Source organism: Chaetodon auriga, chromosome 14 (genome assembly GCF_051107435.1).
Source record: "Chaetodon auriga isolate fChaAug3 chromosome 14, fChaAug3.hap1, whole genome shotgun sequence".
Taxonomy (NCBI): Eukaryota; Metazoa; Chordata; class Actinopteri; order Chaetodontiformes; family Chaetodontidae; genus Chaetodon; species Chaetodon auriga.
This window is the reverse complement of record NC_135087.1, coordinates 13,521,725-13,549,535: the sequence shown is the minus strand read 5'-3', so window position 1 is coordinate 13,549,535 and position 27,811 is coordinate 13,521,725. Positions and strand designations below refer to the sequence as shown.

The window sequence follows — 27,811 nt, the reverse complement described above, 5'->3', positions numbered from 1 at the left end:
TTGACTTGAATATAGATGAAAGATTAAGAAACACATGTTAGAACTCCCATCCCCCTCTGTTCTGTCTCTCTAGATGGCCTACTGATTAATCACTCACAAATGTTCTCAGCAGCCTGCGGGCCTTTTTGTTGTGATAGCCTCTGTGTGGAGAAGTGCAAATAAATAATCGCTAGGTGTCTTACCATGGCAGCAAGTGATTAATGAAGCAGAGAAGTGGAGCAGAAGTATGCTGGCTTTCTTCCCGTCTGTCTGTCTCTTCCACCCTGATCATGCTCTTAAGTAATTCTGCATTCTGATGTGATGTCATGTATCAATCGAAGAGGACATTATATTTGATCAGTGGTTATAATAATCGTCATTTTTCTCTTGTGTGTCAAATGTCCTGCCTCTATTGTATGCCAAACTGATTTTTCAGACAGGAAACATCACTCAGTCAGTGATAACATGATGTGAGTGCCAAGAGTTCTTCTGTGCATGCCCTGAGCAGAACCGCCTTCCTGAGGTTTTTTCAAGGGAAAACGTGGGTGGGATAGTGGGTGAATCGGAGTTCAACATGTGCATTGAGAGTGTGAAGTCATTCCAGATTCTCTGCAGCCTTGGAGAGGAGTGTAGCAGAATACCTGGAGCAGTGTCTGAGGAGCAGAGTGAAAATGCACTGCAAGAGATGAAAGCAGCTGTTAATCTTTGTCAGCAGTGCCAGGGGTGGCGAAGCTGCAGTCTGCAGAGCGGGGAAGAACATGTCTTCATTATCATCTGTCACCCATCAGCCGAAAAGTGAATTTTCTCCCCAGACTTTTATTTTTGCTGCCTGAACCAATTTTGATGTAATAGCTGAGCATTTTCCCCACTCGCACCCAAAGCTGCAGTTTTATGGAAGGCTCCTGTAAACAAGTAAGGGTCAATTGCTAGAGATTTTCCTTCAAGGACCTTTTGACTCTCATTGCAGGTATTTCCAATCCTTTCCTCTAGGAGCCTTCAATTGGCCCCTTTATCTCATTGACTGACAAAAGGGTCCCATAGAGCTAATGCCCTTTGCTTTGTCCACCTCCCCATGACCTAATGTTGAGGCTAGTTAAGGCCATATTAGCAAGATGTGATCCTGAATTCTAAGAAGAACAATAAAATGAACTGTAAATAGAATTATAGCCTCTCACTTTTACTCTTTGCTTCCTTTGCTTGCCTTAAGCCCCTCTTAAGACCTTAACTTAGCCAGAGAGCTTTGTGGCCGTTCAGCATGGGGACAGGGGGAATTGGTGGGTGTGTGCTTTATGGGCAGACCACTGAAAACAAAAACAGTGGATGTCAGCGTTGAAGGTTTGCCACACACTCCTGCATAGCAGAAAAAAAACTATTCCCCCCTCAATCATTAAGGGTTTAACCTTGGCATAGGCACAGAGCACCTTCTTTGCACAGTCCTCTGGGAAGTGAGAATCTGTTGGCATGATCCCTTTCTTCTTGGTGTGATGTCCAAAGGCACGGATGATAGATCTGCCTCACGGAGTTCCTTTCATGTTTCACGACCAAATCAGAGTAAAAAGAATGTTGCTTTTTCCTCTGTGTTGATGCGAGCCAGTGATTAAATCTACGGCTGCCTACAACACTGTAGCAACAAACCAGGCTTTCTTGAATATTGATGAAGTTTTGTCACTTTTTGGCGCCAACTGTTCCATTTATTCTTGGCCGACTGGGGATTCCCATCTTTGGGAATAAAGCAATTCCAAGCTGGCTGTGGCATAGCCCCAACAATCATTTTTTCCTGTTTCTCTCTCAGACAGAAAATGATTTACCTCCTCATGGACAGCGCCTCACTGGCACAGAGCCAGGCCCACTGATCGACGAGAGGACTTTGCTTTACACCCTGCAGCTCCCTCTTTCACTGCTTCTTTCTATCTGCCTCTCTTCCTTCTTCCTTTAACTGACTGTATTTGCACTATTTTGCTATTTTTTACATCGCCATCCATACCCATGCACTGATTTCTTCCCTGTTCCCCACTTGCACGCCCTTTCTTTCTTCCCCTGTGCTTCAAATGATTCCCCGTTATTCAAGCAATTCTCCAGAGGATGCCCTAATCCCTCGTTTTCCACCTCAGTCCACAGACCGTTTCAAAAGAGTTCTAAGGAGACTGTGACAGAACAGGTTTACAAACCCCTTGTAGAATTTAAGATTTTATTTTCACAAAACTGTGTGTTTCTGTCTTGCTCTGACAGAAGAGCTCTTTGAATCTGCATTATGACATGAATATGACAAGTCAGTTGCATAAGGAGACATCAGTTTTTGTCAGGAACCTTTTCTTTTCTATGACAACACATTGTACTCACAGATGTTACATGAATGCATTTAGCCTTACCTAATTGGCCAGGGATTGGTGCAGTGAAGATGTGTGTGCAGCCTTGGGCTGTCAGCAGTCAGTGCACAAATGATGCCCCATTTGGTATTCTGTGTCCAAGGCCAGACACCGCAGGAACAAAAGGCTTGTTGAACACCTTGTTGGAACAAAGAGATTTTCTTAAAGGCCTTGGTCCGGTGTGTTTGGAGCGTGCCAGGCAGGGTGTTGCTCAGATAACTGGACATCACATTCATTGCCGTCTGGTTTAGCTGGGATCCATTTATCTATTTCTGAGGATTTATAGGAAGTGTATAAATCCTAGCCTGGAGGTGTTTGGCCACTTCCTGCAAACTGCTGTTGTGTAAACCGACACGGGAGAGAGGTGCTCTTCCTTCAGACTACCATTAAAACAGCCAGGCGGGAGGAAACAGACTGGCAAGTCGGCTGAAAGCTTCAGAGCTTTGGATTGATAAGATTCAACTGACAGCCAGATAAGCCTGTTAGTTCTCTCTTCCATTTTAATGTATCTTGGGCTGCCGAAGGAGAGAAGAAACACATTTTTCAAAACAACTGGAAAGATTTGGGTTTTGGTTGACGGTAATCTTAATCTGAATGATAAGATAACAACACTGCACAAAGGGAATGTCTCTTTCTGTATCTCCAGGTGGCCGCCTTTTTAGCAGCTCCTATGAAGTAAAATTGCACATTTTTGCTACAATTAACATTTGTTGAACCACATTCATAGATTAATCACTGCATTCAGGATGTTGCAGCCTCAGGCATTGGTTGTTTTGAGTGATTTAGGATAAGGGGGAGGAAGTGAGAAAAACAAAATTAATGTTTATACCAGTGGTCCCTTGATTGCAGGGGGACTTTAGAAAGGAGACAGGCTCATTACCAGACTAAACCTCAGCGCCACACAGGAGGCTTGGATCAGCTTTGTCATACATTCAACCGCCTGTTCCTCTGTTATTGTCCCCATATGTATAATGCTGTGTCTCAGGTAACCCAAACCCGCATATTTCTTCGGTTATTTTAAGAGCCCACCCTGTGGGACCCTCTCAGCTTTTAGTGTTGGTGTAATGCATATACATGAACGGTCATACATCTGGGGGATGCTGACACACTCAGCAAACAGTCGTTGACCCATTTAGATACGGCTTCAGTGGTTGACTCTGAGAAAAAGCGTTTTATGGTGTGGAAGTATTTGTCTCATACTTAATGATCAGCATCCTGACCTCACTAGTAAATCTTGTCTGGGTGGGCCTTCTCGCTGCCAGGGTTGGTTGGCAGAGAATGACATCATCTCCTCTTGTCTGTGCACCACATGAATTTGCGCGTGTTCACGGGCTGATGTCATGGTCGCTTAATCGCTGCTGAAGCTAAGCAGCACCCGGGTCAGACTGTGGGTGACCTGGGACCACTGCCACTGAGGCAGCACAGAGATGCAGATTTGTTTTAATCCAGCTCAAATTTGGCAAAGCATGCAGCAGTGTCTGTCTGCACTGTGGAGGCTGAACATTTGTCTGGTCCTTGTGCTTTAACTGAACTAAGTCTGTATTTCTCTAACAGTTGAGCTCAGTTGGTAGATTTATGTTATCCCCCCACACAGCTTTGGGGCAGAGGGCTGTTTGATCATGTCAAGGGCAGCCCATCAATAAGACAGTGTGTGCTGATTTTAGCTCAGGGGAGGCTTCCTATTGATTATCTTAGGACTCAAAAACATAGCACCTCACCTGATAGACCAACACACATCCAAGCCAATCAATCATGGCCATCTGCTGATTTGGCATTTTGGGCTTGGCAGTGTCTCCAGCACACAACAACATGGCTTCACGCACCTATCTGCACTCTAAAAATCTCACAAATACCTTTACTACGGAGTCCAGGATAAATTGTGAATGTATCCAGCAGCGAGCGAGCCTCACTCATTGTGCTGTAGTCATTATCATTGCATGGTGTTGAGGCTGGCTGGAGCCCAGTATTCCCATCTCCATTCATGAAGAGCTATGTTGGCCTGCTAATCAGCAGCAGTGTGAGGCAGACTCACCGTGGGGGGGATAAAGCAGTCTGATATCAGTCCCAATGATCTGATCCCTGCATGAATGGCCAGAGCAGCCTTATCTTGTCTGCAGAGGGAAAAAAAGGAGAATCACAGAAAGGAAATGTCAAGGATAGTAAATGTGACCAACATGGTAATTAGCCACAGAAAGGGCTACCTAAAGAGGAGCATAGCTGCTTAGGAGAACAGAGACAAATTTGCACAAACAAGCTAATGGCTGCCCCAGCTAATGATTCTCTTGGGTAGAGGAATTTCTCTTGTTAATTTGACAAAGCTTGAAAAGAGGGCTGGAGCCATTATTGACAGCAGGCCAAAGTGAAGCTTTGAAAGCAGCGGGCAAACACAGCTTCTCCACTCTCTCTGTTCTGCAGTCATTGACATCCTCTCCTCCTACCTCACTGTCAGTCCCGCCATGGGTAAGGACAAAATCGAGATGTCCTTTCTGGAACAAAGGCATCGGGAGACCTTTTATTTCAAACGATCCTTGATTTTACATCTGTCTTGCTATGGCTCATTTATATATATTGCAGTCATTATCTGTCCCTTAGGTCTGTTCATAAGGAGACAGTGATGGAGCTGAAAGGCTATCAGGGCAGTTCCAACTGTGGCTGTTCCATATTATTACGTCATTTTGATTTATAACTCTTGAAACCACACTGAGGGTTGCAGCAATGAGCATGAGAACAATGACTGGTTGCACTGTCAGGGTGACCAGTGTCCACATTAGTATTGTCTTCTATTCTCTGGCTGTTGCCAATCATGATTCAAAGGGACTCAGCGTACGAGCAGCACATGGCAAAGCTTCAGGAGACGGTTTTGCTCTTTAGAATAAGACCACCTCAGGCGAATTAATTTGGACACACTGCAGAAAAGCAAAGGTAAGCGTGCTGTGGCGAGGAGGAAGGTAAAGGTTATGTGATCTATCAAGCTGCTTCATTGCTATACTGGGCTTTCCAAATAGGTAGGCAATGGTGGGTGTTATTTTTCTGTTCTCTCTCTCTCTTTTTTTGCCTATAAATGTAATCCAGCAGAGTTCATGTAAGGGGCACTGTGTCAGAAGGAGAGAGGCAGAGAGAGCTTGGTGTGTGTTTGTGCTGAACGTACTTTCATCTGGCAAGTCTCACACCCACTCTGTCTGCTGATATGTTGTAGTAGGCACTCTGCAGCCAAAGCAGCAGCCTTTCAAACAAGACTGGATGGTCGGGGGGCTGAGAGGGCTTACTGGTAAATTGGCAGCCCAGGGAATACAGGGTACTCTCACCCCGGTGCTCGCCCACTCGCATGCTTTCATTTCCCTTTTTACCCTTGACCATTGACTGACTGCACTGGCCAGAATAAATCTGCCTCTCTCAGATGTCATCTGTTCATTGTCTGTTCTCTCCCTTTCCCTCCCTTGCTTGCGCTCTTTTTTTAAAAAAAAAAAAAAAAAGAAAGAAAAATCTCTCTCAGCTTTCCAGTTGAGTCAGAGCATCGCTCATTCAGGCAATCCATCGTTCTGCTCTTAAGTGTATCCTTCCTTATCTGTGTGTCACTCCTTATGATTAATAACACTCTCATTCATCTGGCTAATTACATCCTTCGACAAAGGAAAAAAAATACAAATGTGCACAAGTGTACACTCACTACCCGCACAAACACACACACACACACACACACTCACGCTCATGCATGCATGCACTGTAGGCATACTAACCAAATCTGTTTGAAGTGTGGGACCCTAAAAGAAGAGAAGGCTCCTGTATGCATTAAGTATTCATGTGACGTGTGGTGGGGTGCATGCGTGTGTGTGTGTCTGTGTGTGTGTGCTGGGGTTTGTATGAGACAGTGTGTGTGTGTGTGTGTGTGGGTGCATGCGTGTGTGGGTAGAGAGAAAAAGAGAGTACTCGCAAATTGCGCCGCGAGCAGCCAGCAATCGAGCGCTGACACCTCGTCTGGCAGTTGGAGGGAAAAGGGGCTGGGCTGAGGAAAGAAAGAGAGAGAGAGGGAGAGGAGGGAGGCAGGGAGAGAGGAGGGAGTGAGTGTGTGTGTGTGTGAGAGAGAGAGAGAGAGGCAGGGAGAGAGAGAGACACGGCAGGACAGCTGCCAGCATTTCTCCGATAGCAGGAGAAGGACCAAGAGGCGGAACAGGAGTAGGAATTCTCCCCATTCTCAGCCACCCAAGGAAATCTTCCAGCCCAGCCAGGCTTGCTGATTGTCTCCCCCTCCTCCGGGACTCTGGGAAGGACCTGGTCATCGGGACCTGCGACCACTCACACCAGACACAGCAGGATTAGCTGAATGAGAGAAAACCATGCAGCCTGTGGGATGAATGCAGAATTGGATGTGAAAGAAGGAGTGGAAAGCAGTTGCTGGGTTTTTACATCTCTGAACTAACGCTGAACTTTTTCTGGCGAAGAGGCATGGAAAGAGTTGGAGGTGCTTTAGTGGCATGTGAACAGAGGAGGGACTCCCTCTCATTCTTCCACCTTGCCTCTTCCTAAGAAGCTTCTTGGACTCCCCTCACTGTGAACCGTTTCTGCAGGGTACTCATCCTGTCTGCCCACCTCCACCCTGCCCCACCTGGCACTTGTTCCATTTAGCTACTATGATGCCCACGCCTCCTCCTCCTGGTTCTCCCTCCCCCCCTCCAGCTTCTTACAAACCTCTGTGAAATCAAGTGGAACCTCGATGATTGCGATCGGAGCAAAGAGGACCCCTGTGCCCCAAGTAGCGAGCAGCCCCGCCTCGCTCTGTTCTCGGTGACTATGCCAGCGTATCAGATGTGCAAGTAATGGAGAGCAGTGACAACACAGACATGGACCGCAAAGTTGAACTCTATCAGTTGTCTGTTTTTTGACTATAAGCATAAACTAGATAATGGATTGGAAGGAACTGTAAGTACACCATAGCAGCATTTTCTTACTGGTGCATGTTGAAACCATTGGTTCAGTTTGTGTAGCACTTAACAGAGCATATCAGTATGTGAATATTCTGTACAAACTGAAAACTGACTGAGTGATGTGAGAGCGTCTGCTTCGCTGGGCGCGCAGTTTCTCCTTTGAGCACTTAGAACAAGTTATGTAGGGAAACAGCTTCATTAGCATGGAGATTGGGAGTGAACAGGTGGACAAGCTGTTGTGGGCGAAGAAATCTGAGCCTCTCCTCACCGCCTATTTCCCACTGACTGATCATGTAGCTGGCTAAGGCGGAGAGGGGAAGGGAGAAGAAGGGAGGGGGGAGAGGTTGAGAGAGAAAGTGACAAGCAATTAATTTCCCTGTGTACTTGTGGTGAAAAAAACAGCAATATCATCCCTTTTTTCTCACCTACCATTGAAAAACACGTGCACTGATCGCCATTGTGCAGCATGAATTAAACCTCAAGGTTACAAGCTCAGCTTTAGGTTGTGAGCGCTCCTCACTGGTCAAGACAGAGCCCCTTTATTCTTTCATGGTGTCTTATGGCGAATCCTGACGCTTGATTTATCTCTTTGCTGAAAGAGGAAAGAGACAGAATAAGGTGAGAGAGGGGATGTGAGAGACAGGGTACATTTATCTTGAATGAAAGTGCTGCGGATGTCTGTCATTAACACACACTCACAAGCCCTCCAACACACACACGCGCAGTTGCACACAGCCACGTGTACTCTAGTGTAGTTTCCCCTTTCTTTCTCTCCATCTCACATTCATCTATTCCATCTCATTTTTTTCAGTCACACGATCCGTCTCGCATGCTATCACACATAGGCAGCTCCCTGGGGAGAGCCTTCTCCTGTAGCCTACTTGGATGCAATAATTATTCCATCAGCCGGCAGTGTGTTCCCTGATTGTGCTCTTGGGCTGTCTCTGCAGGGGGTGTACAGTGGAGAGGGGAGTGTTGAGGAGAGGAGGGGGGCCGGTTGTCACTCCAGGACGTAGGGGAGGGGGTTGTGTTTTTGGCAGTAGCCCACCCAGTCCTGTCCAGAGGAGCCCAGAGTAGGACTAATGAGCTCAGGCTGGCCTATTAGGAAGCTGCTGCTCTCCAGGACACACATGGATCGCTTTTTTTTGCTCTTGCTCTTGCGCTCGCCCTCAGTCTCTTTTTCATAAACTCTGCTTCTTCTACCTCTCTTAAAATCCCTTGCACTGCAGATTTCTCATCTTTTAATCTCTCACTCCAATCATTTCCTCAAGTTGACAACCACCTCTTTGTTTTCCTGTATTTCTCTGAAATCTGACTGCTTGAGTCAAAACCATTTGAGTGCATTTGAATTTCCTTGGAGTATTACTTTCCTCCCTGACCTTGAATTTCCAGCTGAGGTACGGTGTTAGCTGATCTAGGGCGATGCCATACCTGGAAGCACTCTAAATCTGGCCAGATTCCCTGCAGGCCGTGCAGAGATATTGGTGCTGTCCTTTGAGTTGCAGGAATTTAGGCAGAATGGGGTGCATGTGCCTGACTCTGTTGGCCTTGTGACCAATCTGTGTCTCCATAGCAGTGAGTCTGGGAGACAAGAGGCCAGGATGACAGTGGATTTTAATTAGAGGACTGTCAAAAAGCTGGATTCAGTTACAGCAGAGGGTCCTGGTAGGTGCCAGCACAGCAGAACTGCTCAGCCAGATATTTATCTGTCTAGGAACCACTCAAAGGAACAGTTTATCACAAAATCTTTTTTATTTCCTTTTACCTGTAGTACTGCAGTACTGTAGTACTGCAGTGGGTACTGGAACTATATGGCGCTTGGCTTCCATTATATTAGAGAGATGGCAGATATATCTACAGCTGATATCTCCAGAACTTGGTAACTCACACCAAACTAATGGATAAATAACACTACACGTTACAGGGAAAAAAAATGTACTTTTGATTTTGGGGTGAACTGTTCCTTTAAGTAGAAGTTGGGTTTACCTGCCTGCCTCTCCTCTCCTGGTGCTGGCTAGCTTGTGTAATGTAAATGATCAAAACTCCCAACATATAGTGCACACTCCAGCTTTGACTTAAATGATGGGTGAACATACTCTGTCATAATTGCTTAGCTTAAGTAACAGAGATAGACATGACTGTAATCCCAGAGGGCAGTGTTTCAGCAGTCCTCGCCTGTCATGTCTCTGACAGTTGTTTTCTGTTTGATCAAGATAAATGCCTGCATTTACTGTGCCTTCCTGCTATGACAGCCTATATTTGGTCCCTCACAGGCAAGGAAGGCTTGCCTGGTAATCATTTATCTTATGGATTTTGCAGTTCATGTTGCAAAAATAGAAGTAGTTGAAGTGGAGGGCTGAAGCTTTATGTTTCTTGGTAGGGAAGTTTGAGTGGGGAGTTTGTAGAAAAACAGTTTGAGAGTGGTAAATGGCCGAGAACGGTGGCACGGTGTAGCTCTCCCGCTGACTTTTTTTTGCTTTGGGGAACTAAAAGGAGCTTGTTGACCTTTATGTTACAGTGGGATTTCTAAAGGCTTTGCTGCACACCCTTACAAAAATGTCAAGCTAGACATTTAAAATCAATAAGCTCTTGGTTGTGTACCACACTGGGAGAAAACATCACCTGAGCAAAAACGATTTGCTAATGTATGAACTTAATGGAGTGGTCATTTTCTAAGTCCAGCTTCAACCTCAAGGCTTTTTTTTTATTTTTTTTTTTATTTCCCTCCCCAGGGCAGCTCAGAAGCTGAACCTGTCCTCCAAGCGGAAGAAGCACCAGCCCTCGCTGCTCCACCCACAGGAGCCCTCAATTTACCCCACCAACTTCAGTGGCATCCTGCAGGTCTCGCCGCCCCCCGCCCCGCCATGCCTGCTCCGAGCCGTGTCCAAAGTGAAAGAGAACCCAGGGATGGGAAAGGTGAGAACAAACCTACATCAGTATACGCAACAAACTCTATGCTCGTAAAGTACAGATAAAATAAACAGACCCATACCGGCTGTGCTCAAGTAAGCCCCTATAACCCCCAGCCCACACAAACATACAGATACACACAGGCTCCTATTTGAAGGGGAGAATGCAGGGTGGCGGCACACTGGGCTGCAGGCAGCGTGCCGTCTGGTCCAGTCCATGCAGATGTAGTCAGATAAGCCTCCTGGAATGTCACGAATTCAACGAGTTTGTGAGACCAGCATTCCCCTGTGTGAATACAGAAAAGACAGTCAAAACTATAATTCACAAATCCGCGGTCACGTTAACAGCAGGATGTCTAATTCCATTTTAGGTACAGTGAGTGATGATGAAAGTCAGGCTGGCAGCAATAGGACAGTCATTAAACAAAGCTGTATAAACACATCGCTCTTCCTTTGTGGTTTATTGGGTATTGTTTGTCTGAGCTGGCGTCCTGTATTTATAAAGCAGAAGAAGAAGTCCCCTAACAAGATTAGATCCCACCTGGATAGGAAGTGCTCGCTTCTGTTGCCAGGTATCCAGACGGTTGAGATTTTGCCATATATTGTAAATCTCCCATTGACACATGGACTCCATAAAAAAACCTGTGTTATTAACAAGCCTCCTCAAGCCCACACCTGAGGTATATTATGCATCTGTGGAGTCAGGGGCTGGTTTTAAAGGGGAAATCAAGATTTATGATATTCTTCATGGCATATTTTCTGGTTTTCTTACTGTAAAGCAAACACATCAGTGTGCTCTCCGTGTTTCTTTGTCCCCGTCTCTCTTTCAGCTGTGGAATCACAGTTGCAATAACGTTTTCAGTAGCTTACACGGCTTTCACTTTGCCTGCATGTGTTTCGTATTAATTCAACTTAAGACTCAGGTGAATGTCTTGTTTCCATCAACCGTATGTGGGTCACTTCCACTTTTCCACTTTTGACCTAGACACAGTTCTTTCAGGCATAGACAGTTGAGTGGATGGAGACATGCCAAGCCACACTAATGGATTTTGTGGGGGATCAAGGGACAGGGAAACAGGGGCCATTAGCACAGAGTCTGAGGTGTGAAAATACTGCAGCCAATCCTCTGTAGCCTCCAGTATTTGATCTCCGCCAACATAAATAAAACTGAGACATTAGCTTGCCTGGTAGCCTCTGTCTGGTAGACAGAGACGCAGCAGTCATATGTGAAAGCCCAGTTTAAATGTCATAGCAAATGCGATTTACTCAACATATGCACACGTCAGTCACGATAACAGCCCCCTGTGGAGTATAAAGAGAGTTTGCACTTGGCCTGCGGAATCCAAGATGAATTCACTCACTGAAAGAAAGGGATTTCCAGTGACATTGTTTCAGAGGGCTGGAGTCTGGATCTGTAGCAATATTTATATACTAGCGAGAGGAAGAATGAGCCTTTTGTGTAGCTGTGAAGAGGGTGGAGAGTCCCAGGCTGAGTGAAACGGTCTCTCTAAAAAGGGAAGGGAGTTAGCTATATTTTAAGGTTTTATTTCAGTGCCTGAGAGGCATCACAGGTACTTTTTCAAGAAGCTCTGAAATGGCTGAGGAATGAGTTCCCTATCACGTATACTGTAGGATAGAGAGACCGTTGATATAAAGCTAGGCGTAACACTAAACACTCAGGGAGTTGACAGGGACCCCAAAGCTTGCTATACATATCCCAAGAGCTGTATATGTCTCCTGTCAGTCACAGATATATTTCCACAGTGCCTTTGGAGATATGGTTGTGGTGTATTTCTGACCATCAGATTGTAAGGGAATATAGAGTACAGTTGTCACAATTTCAATAGGAGGTTGTAAATGGGGTTGTCATGTAGCTTAATGCTGTGTTTGCTACGTTTATTTATCAGAAACAACCACCTAAAAAAGAATCCAAGCAAAATATTACACCTATTTTCCATCATCAGAAAAATCTTTTCTGTTTCTCTCTCACCAAACTAAGATGAGCTTAATTGCCTTGTTAACTCATCATCAAACACACTTCATTATTCATAAACCCTGATTTGACTTAGTTAGATGTGAAAAAATTCTAGACACTTTTTTCGCAGGCAGACAAAATTATGAAACTGAAATGTCAAAAATTAACTCCCCCCCTCCAACAAACCCAAAAAACAACTGGCAATCGACTCAGACAGTTCATATATTTGTCCAATCGCACGACCCTACCTGACATGCACAAGCACGACCACACCCACACAAACCACACACACAGGAAAAGGTGGAATTTCTTTGGAGATGTTCATAAGCGGTGCCACTATACACAACTGGCAGAATGACTTCACTCCTCTAACCACGGCAGTAACGCCAGACACGAGCGGGCTTGTCAGAGCAGTGCCAAATCAACACCTTTAGATACAAGCTGTCATCCTGCTTAGCGTACCATGCAGGCATGATGAGGTGTACCATGACCTGTGGAATGTGTTAAGACTGTAAGCTCACTTTATGAATGTCGAGCCCTAGAATGCAACAGGGTGAGTTCTGAGCTTCTTAATGTGGAGCTGCCATTTTCCACGCAGCAGAGGGGAGAGGGAGGAGCAGGAGGGAGAGTGAGTAGGTGGGATAAGAGGGGGGCCATATGCTCCTGCACTCCCATGCTGGTGATGGGCTCCTGGTCCAGAAAAACAACCCCGCTAGACGGATAATCCCCCAGCGTGGTGCTTCACAAACATTCATTTCCACTATTTTCTGCCATGCCATTCAATGAGCACCTTCCTGCCTTTCACTCACACCACTGGGCAACGTGTAGACCCATCAGGTGTGTTCAGGAGTGCTTCAACAGCAACCTTCAATATCCATCAACAATACCGTGAAGTGGGCGTGATGTTAATGCACAAAGCTGAGCCTTGCTCCCTAACCTATATTCAGAATGCCGACCGTACATTTCCTCTCTTTCCTCTGTTTCTTTGCACTGTAAGTAAAAGGTGTTAAGCTTAGCCTGTAGTGTTTTCCATTGTCTCCTTATGCTTTCTCACTTTGTTATCCACCCTGTCATCTATCTCCCTCTGCGGTTTAGGTGAAAGTGATGATGCGTATCTGTCCATCTCTGGAGGCTGCAGACTCCTCAGAGTCTCAGTCCTTCTTAAAAGTGGACAGTAGGAAGAAGCAGCTGACCCTCTACGACCCGGCATCCAGCCCACACTCCAGTTCAGGACACAGGAGATCTGCCACTGTGGCCGTCCCAAAGATATTTGCCTTCGATGCTGTTTTTACCCAGGATGCCTCACAAGTAAGAGCCAGCAGGGGTTATGTGCTATACGTGGGATTGTGTGTGTATGTATGGTTTTTTTTGAAGGTGTCATGTGGGAATTCAGCCTCTCAAGGGCAAAGGGATGTCCTTATGCTGGCAGGGTGTGGCCAGGGGCTTAGAGAAAAATGTCTGTCTTGGGTCAGAGGGCATTCTTACCAGTGTGGGCCTAACAGCTGGGCCTTTTAAGCCCTCTGGGGAATGATTTGAATCCACTCCAGTTATATCTAACCTCTCCTTTCATAGGACAGCTATATCTAACCTCAGACCTCTGCAGCCCAGAGCAGGCATACCCACTGAGATCAAAGACAAAGGTCATGTAGATGTTTACTATATAGCGACTTGGGAGCAGACCAGTTCTGCTCTCTCCACAGCTTAAAACAAACACCACAGTCTTTTAATGGAATGATTGTATCTATGTCACTTGCTGCAAAATTTCCTAAAAATCTGAGGTCAAGTATTTTATGCATTTCCCCGTGGCGCAGTAAACTCTAAATAGCCACGAGCGCAGAGGAGATTGTCATCACTAGCGTAGGGCGTTTCTGTAGCAGCGAGAGCCTCAGATCCTCTATCATACCACCTACTTGGAACAAGTATTTTCCTAAGTAAGCTGCTGCCTAAATGTTGATGCTGCAGAGCTGAGGCCAAGCTGCTAGATTGTGCCGCTGGGACAGCACTGCTGGTGGCTAACAGTAACAGCAAGCTGTTCTGCTGTTAGAGGCCTTGTTTGCTGTGTGATGTATGGGAAGGGGCCTCTGCTGCAGGAGCCTTGCCCCAGAGGACCCATGCTGAAACAGATTGCAAAACTGAGCCACACATTGCAGCACACACAAACACACATAAACACACATACTCCTGAGTGATGAAAAATACCGAAACCATTAATGTGATTTGCTGTAACCGCTGCCAAATTGCTGTTTAGTTTATATGATATCATTTTGGATTCATTGTTCTCAGTATGCCTGTTTGACAGTGTTTTTTGGATGTGGCTGAATTGTGAGTTGACTGTGAGGGGGCTGCCTCTGTGTGTTTTCACAGGCTGAGGTGTGCTCAGGAACAGTAGCTGAGGTCATCCAGTCTGTGGTGAACGGTGCAGACGGCTGCATTTTCTGCTTCGGCCAAGTCAAGCTCGGTAAGCTCCTCCACTGGCAAGAGATTAGACAAGAGCTTTTGTTAGCCAAAGAAAACTCTTATTGCTCTTTGTTAGCTACACTTGATGTCCACAATTGGCTTAGTGGTGCACTGGGGTGAGTCAAGGAATGGGAGATTGGAGGAAAGGAATGGGTAGTGAGTTCAAGCTCCAGGGCTCAGTCTGTAATTAAAATCTTAGTAATTGGCCTGGCCAGTGCTCTTAGGCTGAAGGGCTTGCTCTCCACATGCTGCTGTTTCCACTACCTACAATTCTCCTCCAAATTACTGTGTCTGGAATGGGTCCTTGGATTAGGACTTTTTTTATTTGGCATATACTGGATATTACCTCCACAGCCCCACATCAACTATTGTTAATTTTTTCATCAGCAATTGTTAAACACAGTACCCCTCAAAACATATCTAGTGTCAGGGTCTATTCCTTTGTCAACTTCCTGCCCGTTCCAAACAGCTTGACGAGAGAATTAATTTCAGTTTGAACACATAGTTAGTGCAGCTGGCTTCCAGACACAAGGCAGTATTTCCATTTCCATCCCCCTCTCTCTTTCACACATCCCCAGGCAAGACATACACCATGATTGGCAAAGACAGCACCACTCAGAGCCTAGGCATTGTGCCCTGTGCCATTTCCTGGCTCTTCAAGCTCATCAATGAGCGCAAGGAGAAGACGGGCACGCGCTTCTCTGTCCGAGTGTCCGCGGTGGAAATCTTTGGGAAAGACGAGGAGCTGAAGGACTTGCTGTCTGAGGTGTCGACAGGCAGCCTGCAGGAAGGCCAGTCCCCGGGCATCCACCTGAGGGAGGATCCCATCTGTGGCACTCAGGTGAGAAGCATTCCACCTCTCCACTCTTTCTTTGTTCGCTGATCCTTTCATTCTCTCTGTGGGTTATACAGTATTAGTCTGTCTGAGTATTGATTTCTTTCTGTCTATGATCTACCTCTTCCTCTCTCAAAGATGTTTGACTTTTTCTTGTGAGTGCATGTGTGTGTGTATGTGTGTTTTTATCTCCCAGGACTTCCTAGTCAGCCTCGCTCTATCCTACCCGCCTCTGAAATCCTCGCTTTATATTTCCACCAAACCCATCTGTGGTATTGATGGCTTTCTTCTTACCTTTGTATTGACTCCCCTGTCAGCATCCATCAGCATCTATTACCTGTGTGTTAGTACGAGCCCTCTACAGCACAATAGCAGTGTTACTGGGGGATGGTGGGGGACTGTAGGTTTGAAGGCACTCACAGGTGTTGCTGTCAGATGTTGTTTTTTGGGGATCTGTGTGGACGCTGACTTCAAAGGCTATGCCTTTCTGTGAAGCTCCTTCTTGCTCTTCCTCTAAGCAGCCACACGTGGGCTCTCTTCATGATGCCCCCCACCTTCTCTCTCTCTTTTACCTCCTCCTTTACCCTCCTCTCTTTTTGTATCTCACCGCCACCATCATCACATCCACAGTGAGGGAGGTGCCCCTACCTCCTGCTCCACCATTACCTCTCCTAATCCTCCTCCCTCTGTGTGCATATCTGCTGTTTTAATTGCCCCCGAGACGCAATCTAATGGGCAAGAAATGTGTGCCGGGGTCCAATTAACTGGCTCCCCTCTCTTTCGCTTTTCTCTCCTCTCTAGCATCCTTTTCACATCTGTCCTCTTTCTCAAGCCCTATGTGGCCTCCTTTGCTCACCCCAACCCCTGATCTCTGTCTCCTCCTCCCCCCGCAGCTTCAGAATCAGAGTGAACTGCGAGCCCCGACGGCTGAGAAAGCTGCCTTCTACCTGGATGCGGCCATCGCTGCGCGCAGCACCAGCAGGCCGAATGTAGATGAGGAAGAGCGACGCAACTCCCACATGCTGTTCACACTGCACATTTACCAGTACCGCATGGAGAAGAGCGGCAAGGGAGGAAGTTAGTACCATTAGATCACTACAACCCTGTAGCAGTGTTCCCACAGTGTTTCTACTGCAAAGTAATGACTAAGGGTCAACATGAAATTTCACAGTACTTTTACATATAGTCTAACATATATGTGAAACATGGACAATTTCCTCACCTAATTCTAAGTATTCATAGGTGATATCTTTTTCAAACTGACTAAACAAAAGGTGGTTTTGTTGTGAAGTGGCACTCGAAATTATAGCTAGAACATCAGACAGGACCCTTATTTGCAAAGTTTCTAGATGGATTGATTGTAGCCTCTGCAAGACAGAAATTCTGTTTGTATGTATGTATTATACTTTGGCGAATGATCGAATGATTTGAAGCCTGACTGGCAGGAGTTTCATGTTTTGTTGCTGCTGTTGCAATTACATCAATCACCCACATAACAATGCACAGGCCTGTGATTTTTACAATGACAGCCAATTCCATCTCGCTGCATTTTAAATCATCAGGAGAGGAACCGAATGTGTGTTTCTGATTGTCAGTGGATTCTTTCGTTTTTATGTGTCTAACCAACGGAGCCTCCTAGTTACCATGAGTTACACATCTGGTGGGGGTTTGCCAGACTGGCTGCAGTTTGAATCACTTCAGTGTGGGAATCTTACTCATGAATAAATCAGACAGTTCTGACAGTCACTCATCTAGTCTTGGCTGAGCTTCGCCTCTCCTGTCATCATGGCTCTGTGCGTGAGGAACTCACTTCAGAGAGGGAGTGTCTGTGCTGTGCTCACCTGGTTGTTCTTCTGTCATTGGCACAGTGTCAGGCGGACGGAGCAGGCTGCACCTCATCGACCTGGGGAGCTGTGAAAAGGTCTTGAGTAAAAGCAGAGATGGAGGGGGAGGCTTATGTCTTTCTCTAAACGCCCTGGGGAATGTCATCATGGCTTTGGCAAATGGAGCAAAACATGTACCTTACAGGTAAGAAAACCACCATTAGTTTTACAGTCACTTTTACTGTTTTTTGGCTTCTGTTAAGTTGCATCTACGAGTAATTGTTTCAGGCAAGTGGCTGCACGTGTCGTGAGTCTTGCGGGTTTACTGTGTGACTGTTTATTTACTTTGTTTAGTTAGCCTCATATAATAGCTTTCACTGGTTGCACAGGATTATATTATAGTTACTCAGGTAAGAAAAGACTAATGACTCGTCATTTTGGGAGCATTTTACAGCTCAGATAATCCAAATGGCTCCACCTGGACTCCTGTCAGCTACCTTTCTTGTCAGTTTGAAATATAACTCTGCCATTTGCTAGTAACAATATAAATGCACCCTGTAGGGACAGCAAACTGACAATGTTGTTGAGGGAGTCCCTTGGCAACATCAACTGCAGAACCACCATGATCGCCCACATCTCTGATTCCCCCGCCAACTACGCTGACTCACTGACCACTATCCAGTTGGCATCCCGCATCCACCGCATGAGGAAGAAGAAATCTAAGGTGCAGTGATATTACATTTTTACAATTTAACATCATAGTTTCTAAATAATTATTCCTGCAATAACTGTGCTGCATTTAATGTCAATTGCTTGTAAATAATAAATGTAGAATAATTATTTAACATTATATATTTAAGCGTTGATATTGTAGCAATTACATTCCTAATGTTTATGCAAAACTTTGATTACATTTGTCATATTTCATACCCTAACTTAAGTCCATACATTTTTCTTCCTTCTGAAATTTTGGAGCTATTAAGTAAATGAATGTGTGAATGCTTCTGCAAATGAAAGATTATTAGTGCGGTAACTCAGAGCTAGTTTTTCTCGGCTCCTCAGCACATAATCATGTAATCAATACCACTGCCCAAGGAAGTGTGTAATGCTCCTCGGATTAGGGAAATATATGCTTCAGATAATTAGTTGGAATGACAGCATGTATTTATTCAGTATTGGTCCCAAGCATGGTTATGATTCAGTCCACACACACCAATTTGTAATATTGACATTAATTTCTGTGTGTCTATTGATGTGCACTTTTAACCTTTAGATAAATATCGACTGGTAATTTCATAGGAATGGATATTTGCCCTAAGATTGATCTCACTATGAAATTATTAAGAACGGAATAAGATATAAATTATGAGTAAGATAGTTTTATAAAATGAAAAGATTGTTATATTAATATTGTAAGAAGATAAAATCACACTGCTCTCATCACTTAATGAGCAAATTTTCGCTCATCAAAATCCCACAGACTCACTTTGCTTCCGCTTTAACTCTGCTTTGCAGTATGCATCCAGTTCATCTGGAGGGGAAAGTTCCTGTGAGGAAGGGAGGATCCGTCGGCCGCCACACCTCAGGCCCTTCCACCCTCGGACAGTAGCCCTGGACCCAGACCTGCCCTCAATGCTCAGTGACCCAGACTACTCCTCCAGTAGTGAACAGTCTTGTGATACTGTCATTTACGTGGGCCCTGGGGGGACTGCAATCTCAGACAGGGAACTTAGTGACAATGAAGGTCCACCTGCCTTTGTTCCAATCATCCCCTCCCTGAACAAGAAGAAGCCTACAAAGGAGGGCTCTCTGGACAGAGACCAGTTCTTTAAATGCAACACATTTGCTGAGCTGCAGGAGAGGCTTGAGTGTATAGATGGCAGTGAAGAACCCACTGCCTTTGTTGGAGAGGGCAAGCGAAGCCAGGCTAGCCCCAAGACTGACAAATCTAAGGAGATCCAAGGCTCTGTTTCACCAAAGACTGTAGCAAATATTTCTTACGCCCAAGAGGGCATCTCACCCAAACAATCTCCTAAATCTGTTGCCACACAACCGCCCAACAGCCCAAACACTAAATATAAACTGGACAGTGCCAAGATGCAATGCATGCCTACACCACCATCAGACAGTGTTCTAAATGTATGCAGAACCAGCGCTGATGGTGAGAAAGCCTTGGTTTCAGAAAACAGAGTGAGCATTAACAAACCTAATTCTGAACCTGTGGTGAGGGAGAAGGTCTACTTCAACAAGAAAGCTTTGCCGAAACCAGCTCCACCTCCTTTACAACAGAGAGACTCCAGCAAGGACAATACAGACAATGAGGAAAGATCCAGCACCAGAATGCCTCCTGTAGGAATGAGCCACCAAGCTGTGAAAAGGAGGGATCCCTATACTTCCCCTTTGGTCAGAGCGCCAGTGGAGGTGTGCCAGGTAAGGTCTACCTTGAGGGAAAGATGTCTGGATCGGGACATTCTGAGAGCCACTGTCACCTTGCAGCAGCCTGTGGAGCTGAATGGAGAAGATGAGCTGGTGTTCACTGTAGTGGAGGAGCTGTCTATAGGCAGCATTGTAGATAAGGGTCGGCCTTCCAGCATTATCAGCTTTAACAGTGACTGCTCCCTTCAGGCCTTGGCCTCTGGTTCACGACCTGTCAGCATCATCAGCAGTATCAATGATGAATTTGATGCCTACACATCAGCCGTAGGAGGATCAGAGGTGAACATTGCAGTGGTCACGCCTCTTCAGGAGGGACCAATGGAGTGTATAGATAGCAGGGGTTCATCTATCAGCTCTTGGCTGAGTGAGGTTAGTGTCTGCACCTTGGAGAGTGATGGCGCTCATTCTACAGACGTCTTCCCTCCACAGGCCAAACACATGGGACCAGAGGCTACCTTTTACTTAGATTCCCTGGATATGTTTCACTGTGTATCCTCTCCTAGAGATGCCAAGAATTCCTTAAATGACAGTGGATTCAGTTTTTCTGAACAAGATAGCGATAGTGCCACCTCAAGCAAACTATCTTTGACCAAGTGCCCCCCATCTCCGGAATCAGCCAAAGGCTCCCTCAGATTCACATCAAAAATAACTAAAGCTCACTCACTTAGCTCCTCCCAACTTCCACAGTGCCCCTCCATTGTCCACTCCAGTCTTCCCAGGAAGATTAAACCTACCTCATCCATCTCTCATAGTAGCAGCAGTAGCAGCAGCAGCAGTAGAGAGCCACCAAGGCAAGAGGCTAAGCAGGAGGATCCTTGGCAGCGCGACAACAACCACTCAGAACCTCAGTTTTCTGACTCCAGCAGCACCAGCAAATTTCTCAGAAATCCCCCCAGTGGCATCCCTTCAAGCAAAACATCCAACAACAGCAACAGTGTACCTCGCCCACCCAAGGTGCAGGGGTCTACCTCATCCCAGAGGGTGGTCGATGGCTGTGAGAAGTCAGCCAGCAAGAATCCACCCAGCAAAATGCCTCAGCTGAGACGAGGTGCCACCACCTTGGGAACAGTGCCCGTCATCCATTCCTCCACAGAATACAAGGGAGCCCAGGATATTAGTGCATCTACCACAAGCCTTAAATTCTCCTCTCTGGGGAAAAACAACAAGGCTAACTCACAGAAAGCGAGTAATCTTCCTAAACCTGGTTGCACGTCACCTCCCCCACCTCCGGTGAGAAAGTCCAGTCTTGACCATAAGACTAAGACCCTGCTGTCCCAAAGTGCCTTAAAGTCAGCATATGGGGAGGCAGGAAGGGCCTCTGGAGCAAGGGCAGCTGTATCAGAGGATGAGCTTGAGGTACGGCACAGAGTAGACTCTTGTAGTTTCAAATCCTCCAGCCTCAACACAGCCAAAGTTACCTCCAGCCTGAAGGCCAGAGGCCCTAGAGGAGAGGCCGGGCAACATTATGGCAGTCAAATGTCCCTGGAAAGGTGTGAAAGCCTGTCCTTATCGGGTTCCAGAGCTGTGCTTAGTAGAGAGAATAGTGGGGCAAGTCTGGGGAGCAGCAGTGGCAAATCCAGCAAGTCCATTCCGAGATTTGGTATTCCTAATTCATCCAGCTCTCCTATAGCTACCTGTCCATCTTCCCCAAGTGGAGGAATGCTTAACAAACCTGGTCAGGTAAAAGCTTCTGTAAATCCCAGAGCATTAGGGGCAGTCAATGGCAGTAAGGCACGCTCACTGTCAGCCAACAATTCCAAGGGCCTAAGCTCCTCCACCAAGTCTTTGGCCGCTCCTGTGACGAGAAATACCAATGCTAACCTCCCTCCATCAGGACGGACATCAGCTCCTCGTACCACTGCGGCTGTCAGCAGTAAGCCTGGTAGAGGAACTATTATGGGCACAAAGCAGGCTATGAGGGCTGCCAACAGCCGTGTGAGCGAACTGGCAACAGGCAACATATCAGGCAAACACACGAGAGGTTCAGGAGATTCAGACAGCGGGAATGACAGCGGGGTGAACGTGAATGATGACAAATCCCCCATAGCCATGCTGCCCTCTCCATACAGCAAAATTACAGCACCCAGGCGGCCTCAACGCTACAGCAGCGGCCATGGCAGTGACAACAGTAGTGTGTTGAGTGGGGAGCTGCCTCCAGCTATGGGCCGCACAGCTCTATTTTACCACAGTGGTGGCAGTAGCGGATATGAAAGCATGATCCGTGACAGTGAAGCCACAGGCAGCGCTTCCTCTGCCCACGACTCCATGAGCGAGAGCGGCATGTCCTCTTCGGGCAGAGCGAGGAGCTCCAAGTATCCCAAGAAGAGAGCAAATGGTGAGATTTGGGTTTTGGGGTTTTACACGTACCAATACAGGTATAGGTAATATTCACAAATATTATTAATATATCATATTGGTAATAGGAATGTATGTGAGATCCATCAAACAGTGTTTCAGCCAACAGACTGAAATAGTATGTTGAAAATAATTCTGCCTCCTAGGAAATTAGCCATGTTGTGGTCCTAACTTTATGAATCCATTCTTATTATGTTCACAAATTGGTATTTCATTGGATTTTCTCTCCCCTTGAATCAGCAGCTTACATTATTCATGCATATATGGGAAAATAATGAATGAACAAGACGACTTCAAAATAGCAGCAGTGACCTGGTTCAGGTTTTTGTAGTCTTGTATATGTAACCATTTGAATTCAAGTGCGTTAAACCAGCATTTTGAATTTATTTTTGCTGTGTATATACAAAATAGTAACACATGAAACCCTTATAAATATGCAATCACCACAACACTGCTGGCTTGTGTAAGCCTTGCATCACTTTACATCCCAGAGTGAGACTCATATATATTTACTCATAGATCGCAGCAAATACTACTCTTGTGTGTCTGTAGTATTGTATGTGTAATGTAACTGGTGCCTCTGCATGGCTTTGTAGGCTTCCAGAGAAGAAGGCTTATCCCAGCACCCCTGCCAGACACCTCTTCCCTGGGGAAGAAGGCGAGCACAGCAGGCCAGTGGGTGGACTTGCCTCCTATGTCAGGACCGTTGAAGGAGCCTTTTGAGATCAAGGTGTATGAGATTGATGACGTGGAAAGGCTCCAGAGGCGGCGTCAGGAGGAAACCACAGAGGTGGGCAGAGGGTTACTCCTGACTTGTTCTACATGGTGGTTCATCTTGCTGAACTTGTTTTAGATAATGTAATGTCTGGGTCAAGGTCTTGTGAATCCCACTTGCTAAGCCTCAGCAATATTTTGCATGTGTGACATTGATGCCATAAATGCTCAAGATGTGCTACACTGACTTGTGGGAATGTCTTAGCTCACTTCTTCCCAGTTTCTTTTTAAAGAACAAGACAGGAATAATGTGTCTCAGACGTCTGACCTTCAGTCAGCTCAGTGGCAAATCCTGGAGTTAAAACGTCTGTATCCAGATTCCCAGAGCTTGGTATTTTGGCAGCGATCCTCAGGAATGTCAAGAGTTCAGGAGGCAATTACTGACGAGGGTTAATTGGTTTGGATATGAGTGATGACTCGGCTTACTGCTGGTGGTGATGTGGGGGAGGGGGTAAAAATGAAAAAGAAGATGGTATGAGAAGATTGGTCAGGGAATGCGTAATGAATGCGAGGGTGCCCAACACAAGTCCAAATCAGCTAGCTCTCATCACTGGCTGCCTGATCGCTTTTTATAGCTGACTCCTCTTCTGTGGATCATTAACGGCTCCCACAAGTTCAGCGCAGCCAGTCAGGGATTTGTGAGGAGAAGATATTAAATCAGCTAGATGGAGGTTTGATTTACTTTCAATTAGGAAAAAAATGATCTATCTCTCCCAGACGTCACTGTCTGAATGACAGAATTGCTTTTATGTGACTCCCTCACTATTTCAAAATCTGTATTGGAATCTTATGCATGTGCATCAGTGGCCTGTTCACAGACTGTTACTGTATTCTATTAATATAATATACTGTCTTGTTTAACATGCTCTTATTCTGTTCTGTCCTTGTTCTGTTTTCCCCAATCTCTCCAGCAGCCATTCCAGGATGTTGACAAGGTGAGCTAATTTTTCACGATAACTGAGACTTAATTATTAGCAGAACAGGCTGTTTTACAGTAGTTTCATATCCAAAATAATAATTCAGCCCACAAGGGAGGAAGGATACTATTTACATCACAAAACCTGAACAAAAAAATGAAAATGTAAGTTTTTATTTGATTGTACGCGGCAACTTGATTTAAAAATGTCAGTATGCCTTTTAGGGGCAGAGATATAAAACATGACGTACACTCTAGGTAATATGTTAGTCGTAGGTTTCTGACTTTTACTTGTAAGAATGACTTTTACTTGAGTTTTCCTACTTTATTCTGTGTCAGTTTGAGGCTTTTTGGTGTGTTACCTTCAGTTGACAGTTTACTTTCAGCTACTTCAGTCAACTGAGCTGTTGAAACAACTTTAGCATGGTCTCTATAATTAATAATCTCTCTTTCTCTCAGGGCCTACAGTATTTTAACAGTAAACTGAAGATGCTGGAGAGAAGGCAACAGCAAGTGAGGGACCTGAGGGTAAAACATGAAGGGTTGTTGGAGGAGTTGGAAGACACCAAGGTGCGACTGATGATGGACCCCAGCAAGTGGACAGGAGAGTGTAAGTAACCGCTAAATGTTCTTTTATTGTAAGTCTAAATTTTAAAAGATACTTGGTTACAAACTGTGTAACCAAACATTCATTTCTCTTTGTCAACAGTTGAGGTGGACCAGAATTTGGATAAAGAGTCTCCAGAGTACCTAGAGGCCTTGGCACAAGTCACGGAGGAGCTGGAGTTCTGTGTCAATCTATGCAAGTCCCGTGTCATGATGGTGACCTGCTTTGACATCAGCATGCCAACACCTGGTGCTCAGGAGGGACGGCGTGAAGTCGAAGTCTGAGGACAAACGAAAGTCGAGGTGGAGAAATGAGGAAGTGAGAAAACAAAGGATGATGAAATGTAGCCGCCAGTCTATAGATATCACTGGAATGAAGAACAGAGGTGACAGAGGTGAGATGAGAGCGGATCTTTGCATGAAAACGAAAATCTTAACCACCTAGCTACAGTGCCTCGTTGTCGTTTTAATGGCAGAGAAATGAAACGTGAGCACAAATGCTGTTGCCTGTATGGCAAGGCAGTGGCCATCGCTTATTCAAGAGTCAATGAACAACACCTGGAAGTGCCTTTTTTATTGTTTTTGTTTTGAGTCATTATTTTTCATATGGTGCAGGTATCTTAAGCATACCTAAGCAAACCCTGAACATATTGCTTTTAAGAAAAATATTTTATATTGCATTGTATAGTGTATTTATATGATTATGTGGTGTGTACAAATATCCTTTTAAGGGAAAAAAAATAAAGAGGAAAAAAGAAAAAGCAATAAGCTAATGTTATTGCGCTCCCAGACTTTGCCTTTTCTCTTGTTTCAAACCTCAGTCAGCATTTTATCCATGTTCATTCAGCCTCTTGCGCCTTATGTTACCTCTCTGGTTCTGTAGTTTTCTAGATTTTCAAACTGGACTGTGTTATCTCATCAAAGACTGCATTTGCTGTTGTCACTCATCGACTGCCAGCTGGCCTGTGAAAGCTAGCAGGGTTGAGTGAATGTTTTTCTCTCCAGTTGCCTTGATCGAAATGGGTCTCAGTAGATGCACTAAGGTAGAGCAGCAGTTACATTTGGGGACGGAGGGCTTATTCAAGCTGTGCTTGCCCACGTTTATCTCACTGCAAATGAGAGACAAAGCCAAAACATATCAATCAGAGGACCACTGTGATGGATAGTGAGTGATTGTTCTTGATTCAGCTGTTCTCTCTGATGCCTCAGTACAGTATGTGGTCATGCAACCCAGAGAGAATTAACCCCCCTACACTGGCCGACGAGGATAGCATGGTGAACTTTTATGCTGATAGCAGTGGTCATCAGTGAGCCCAGTTTCTCTTCAAATGGCCTTGGACTGGGTGCTATCTATACACTGTAAAACAAAGAGGCACAGGCGAGATGGCAGCAGTCGACTGGCCTCTTACACAATACTTTATCAAGCGCTACCAAGCCTCAGCTCTATGCATTCCAATACATTTACTGCAACTACTGGAAGATCCTCAATGCTAACTTAAGGGCAGAAACACAGCTTGACCTCTTTTGTCCCCAGTTCTTTTTTAAAATCAGTAAATTAGCAAAGTTGGTTTGGTGTCCCCAACAAAGACTCAAGTATTGTTAGTTTTCTGTGAAATGATGCAGTGGATAAAGGCAAATGATCGTGACATTGTTTAGGAAAATCAATCATGATATCAGCTCTTTGTAGCTGCCAGAATGTGGTTGTTATGAATCAAACGGCTGACACAGAGAACAAAGATGATCGGTGAAAATGATTGTTATGGAAAACAAACTGGCTTTGTTGTATTTTGGTATGTTTGATTTCTATATCTATGACAAATATGACTTTGTTTTCTTTCTTTTACAAAGATGTACTCTCTCAGGCCCTCTCTGAAGATGCTGCATGAGATTTTTTAACCATTTTTAAGAATGATTTCTACTCCATTTTTACCATTCTAATTTTTTACAATAACTTCAGTTTTCACTAATGTGGGGTTAGGCTCATAAATTAAATAACTATTACCAAACCAAGACCTTTTTCCAGGAAATTATTATATGTAAGGTCATATTTCATATCAAAACCCATATTTTCGAATATCTTTGTTTTTGTATAGGATTTTCAAGCCCTGTGTATAAATGTATGATATGGCAGCTTGTGTTTTACTTTTACAGTACCTGTGAATAAAATGTTTCTTCTTACTGATGATTCAGAGTTGGATGTTTTTCCTCGGGTCATATATTCTATATTCATGGCATTACTTATTTCTACACCACAGCCAAGAAAGAAAAAAGGAGCTCTGTTTTACAGCAGCAGTCAATCAAGAGAGATCACAAGACTGCATGAAGGGGAAACTTCAAATTATTTCAGTTGTTCAGGGCTGTTTCTGCCTCCAGATTTCCTGGGAAATCAATTAATCGCTTAGCTTTCCATCTCTTGGGTAGATGAACAGATTACTACAACCTGGAATAGAAGAGAAATGAAATGTTGACAAAAACAGAAACACTGTGTTCCTTGCCAGCTTAATTTCCACGTTTTTGCAATCTGTAGAACTTATTTTAAGATTTCCATTAGTTTAATAGGCCTATAAAACAAAATATAGTTGACTATAAGGATTTTCAATTAAATTTGTTGCACAAAATCCACAGCAATGTTTCTGACTCATGTTAGTATTTTGCAAAAAAAACAAAAACAAAAAAAAAAAAAACAAAAAAAAACAAAAAAAAAAACCGTCAGAGTAAATGAAAGTCTGTTCACAGTAGTGGAGTATCCAGAGTAACGCAGCGGACTGTTAAGACGCAGTTCGGCCAAAAGGGTCGCGCGGCTGCTCTGAGTACCAAACAACGTTATCTTTCACCGGGATGACGGCAGAGAAATGTACTCATATTCAGAGATGTACATCTGAAAACAACACCAAAATTATATGGAGGCCCAGATACCAGAGGCAAGTGTGAAAATATGATTCTTTCAAAGTTGGTTGAGCTAACGAGACTGCTAGCCTACAGCGTTAGCATTTTACTGGTAACGGCAAAGCTATGTCGTAGCTAGTTTAGCTTAACCCGAGTTTAACCCGAGCAGCTAACACCTGTGTACCTGCGAGGGACGTTACAGTTTGGTCCAGTCAAAGATAAGTTAGCTATTTTATTACAGTAGCTCCATCACGCAAGATAATACCAGTACTGCTTTGTGCTATCATGAGATAATTTTGTTTCTGATTTAAAGATTCATGTTACAAACATATCAAGTGATTACCAGCTAACGTAGGCTACAGTGAGTGCTGGACTGTCTCCTTGTGTAAGAACGTGCAACTGTCTCTGCTAACTTGAATCAACAGAAGTAGACTGCACTACTGCTACAAGGCAGGGTTGATATATAGGAAATGAGATAAAAAGAGAAGGTGCAGGTCCAGAGTGATTAATTACTCTCTGTATCAGGAGGCCCCTCCGCACAGTGTGATACACGAAGTCCTGTTGAGTGTTAT

At 44.9% G+C, this 27,811-nt stretch overlaps 1 protein-coding gene across 5 annotated transcripts in view; it reads left to right on the top strand.

Moving 5' to 3' along the window:
* kif26ab (kinesin family member 26Ab) overlaps positions 1-26,538 on the top strand; it is a 70,784-nt gene extending 44,246 nt beyond the window's left edge. For 2 of the 5 annotated variants that reach the window (XM_076748797.1, XM_076748800.1), the window contains exons 5-16: positions 10,000-10,183; positions 13,247-13,459; positions 14,516-14,609; positions 15,187-15,449; positions 16,337-16,520; positions 17,312-17,471; positions 17,828-17,990; positions 18,782-22,037; positions 22,654-22,847; positions 23,743-23,766; positions 24,207-24,357; positions 24,457-26,538. In XM_076748797.1, the coding sequence (XP_076604912.1) occupies positions 10,000-10,183; positions 13,247-13,459; positions 14,516-14,609; positions 15,187-15,449; positions 16,337-16,520; positions 17,312-17,471; positions 17,828-17,990; positions 18,782-22,037; positions 22,654-22,847; positions 23,743-23,766; positions 24,207-24,357; positions 24,457-24,638 (5,068 nt within the window). In that variant the 3' untranslated portion in view covers positions 24,639-26,538. Of the gene's footprint in view, positions 1-6,504; positions 7,263-9,999; positions 10,184-13,246; positions 13,460-14,515; positions 14,610-15,186; positions 15,450-16,336; positions 16,521-17,311; positions 17,472-17,827; positions 17,991-18,781; positions 22,038-22,653; positions 22,848-23,742; positions 23,767-24,206; positions 24,358-24,456 lie in introns of those variants that run through there. The other 3 variants (XM_076748802.1, XM_076748799.1, XM_076748798.1) reach the window with 3 other exon arrangements.
* Positions 26,539-27,811: the final 1,273 nt, after the last annotated feature.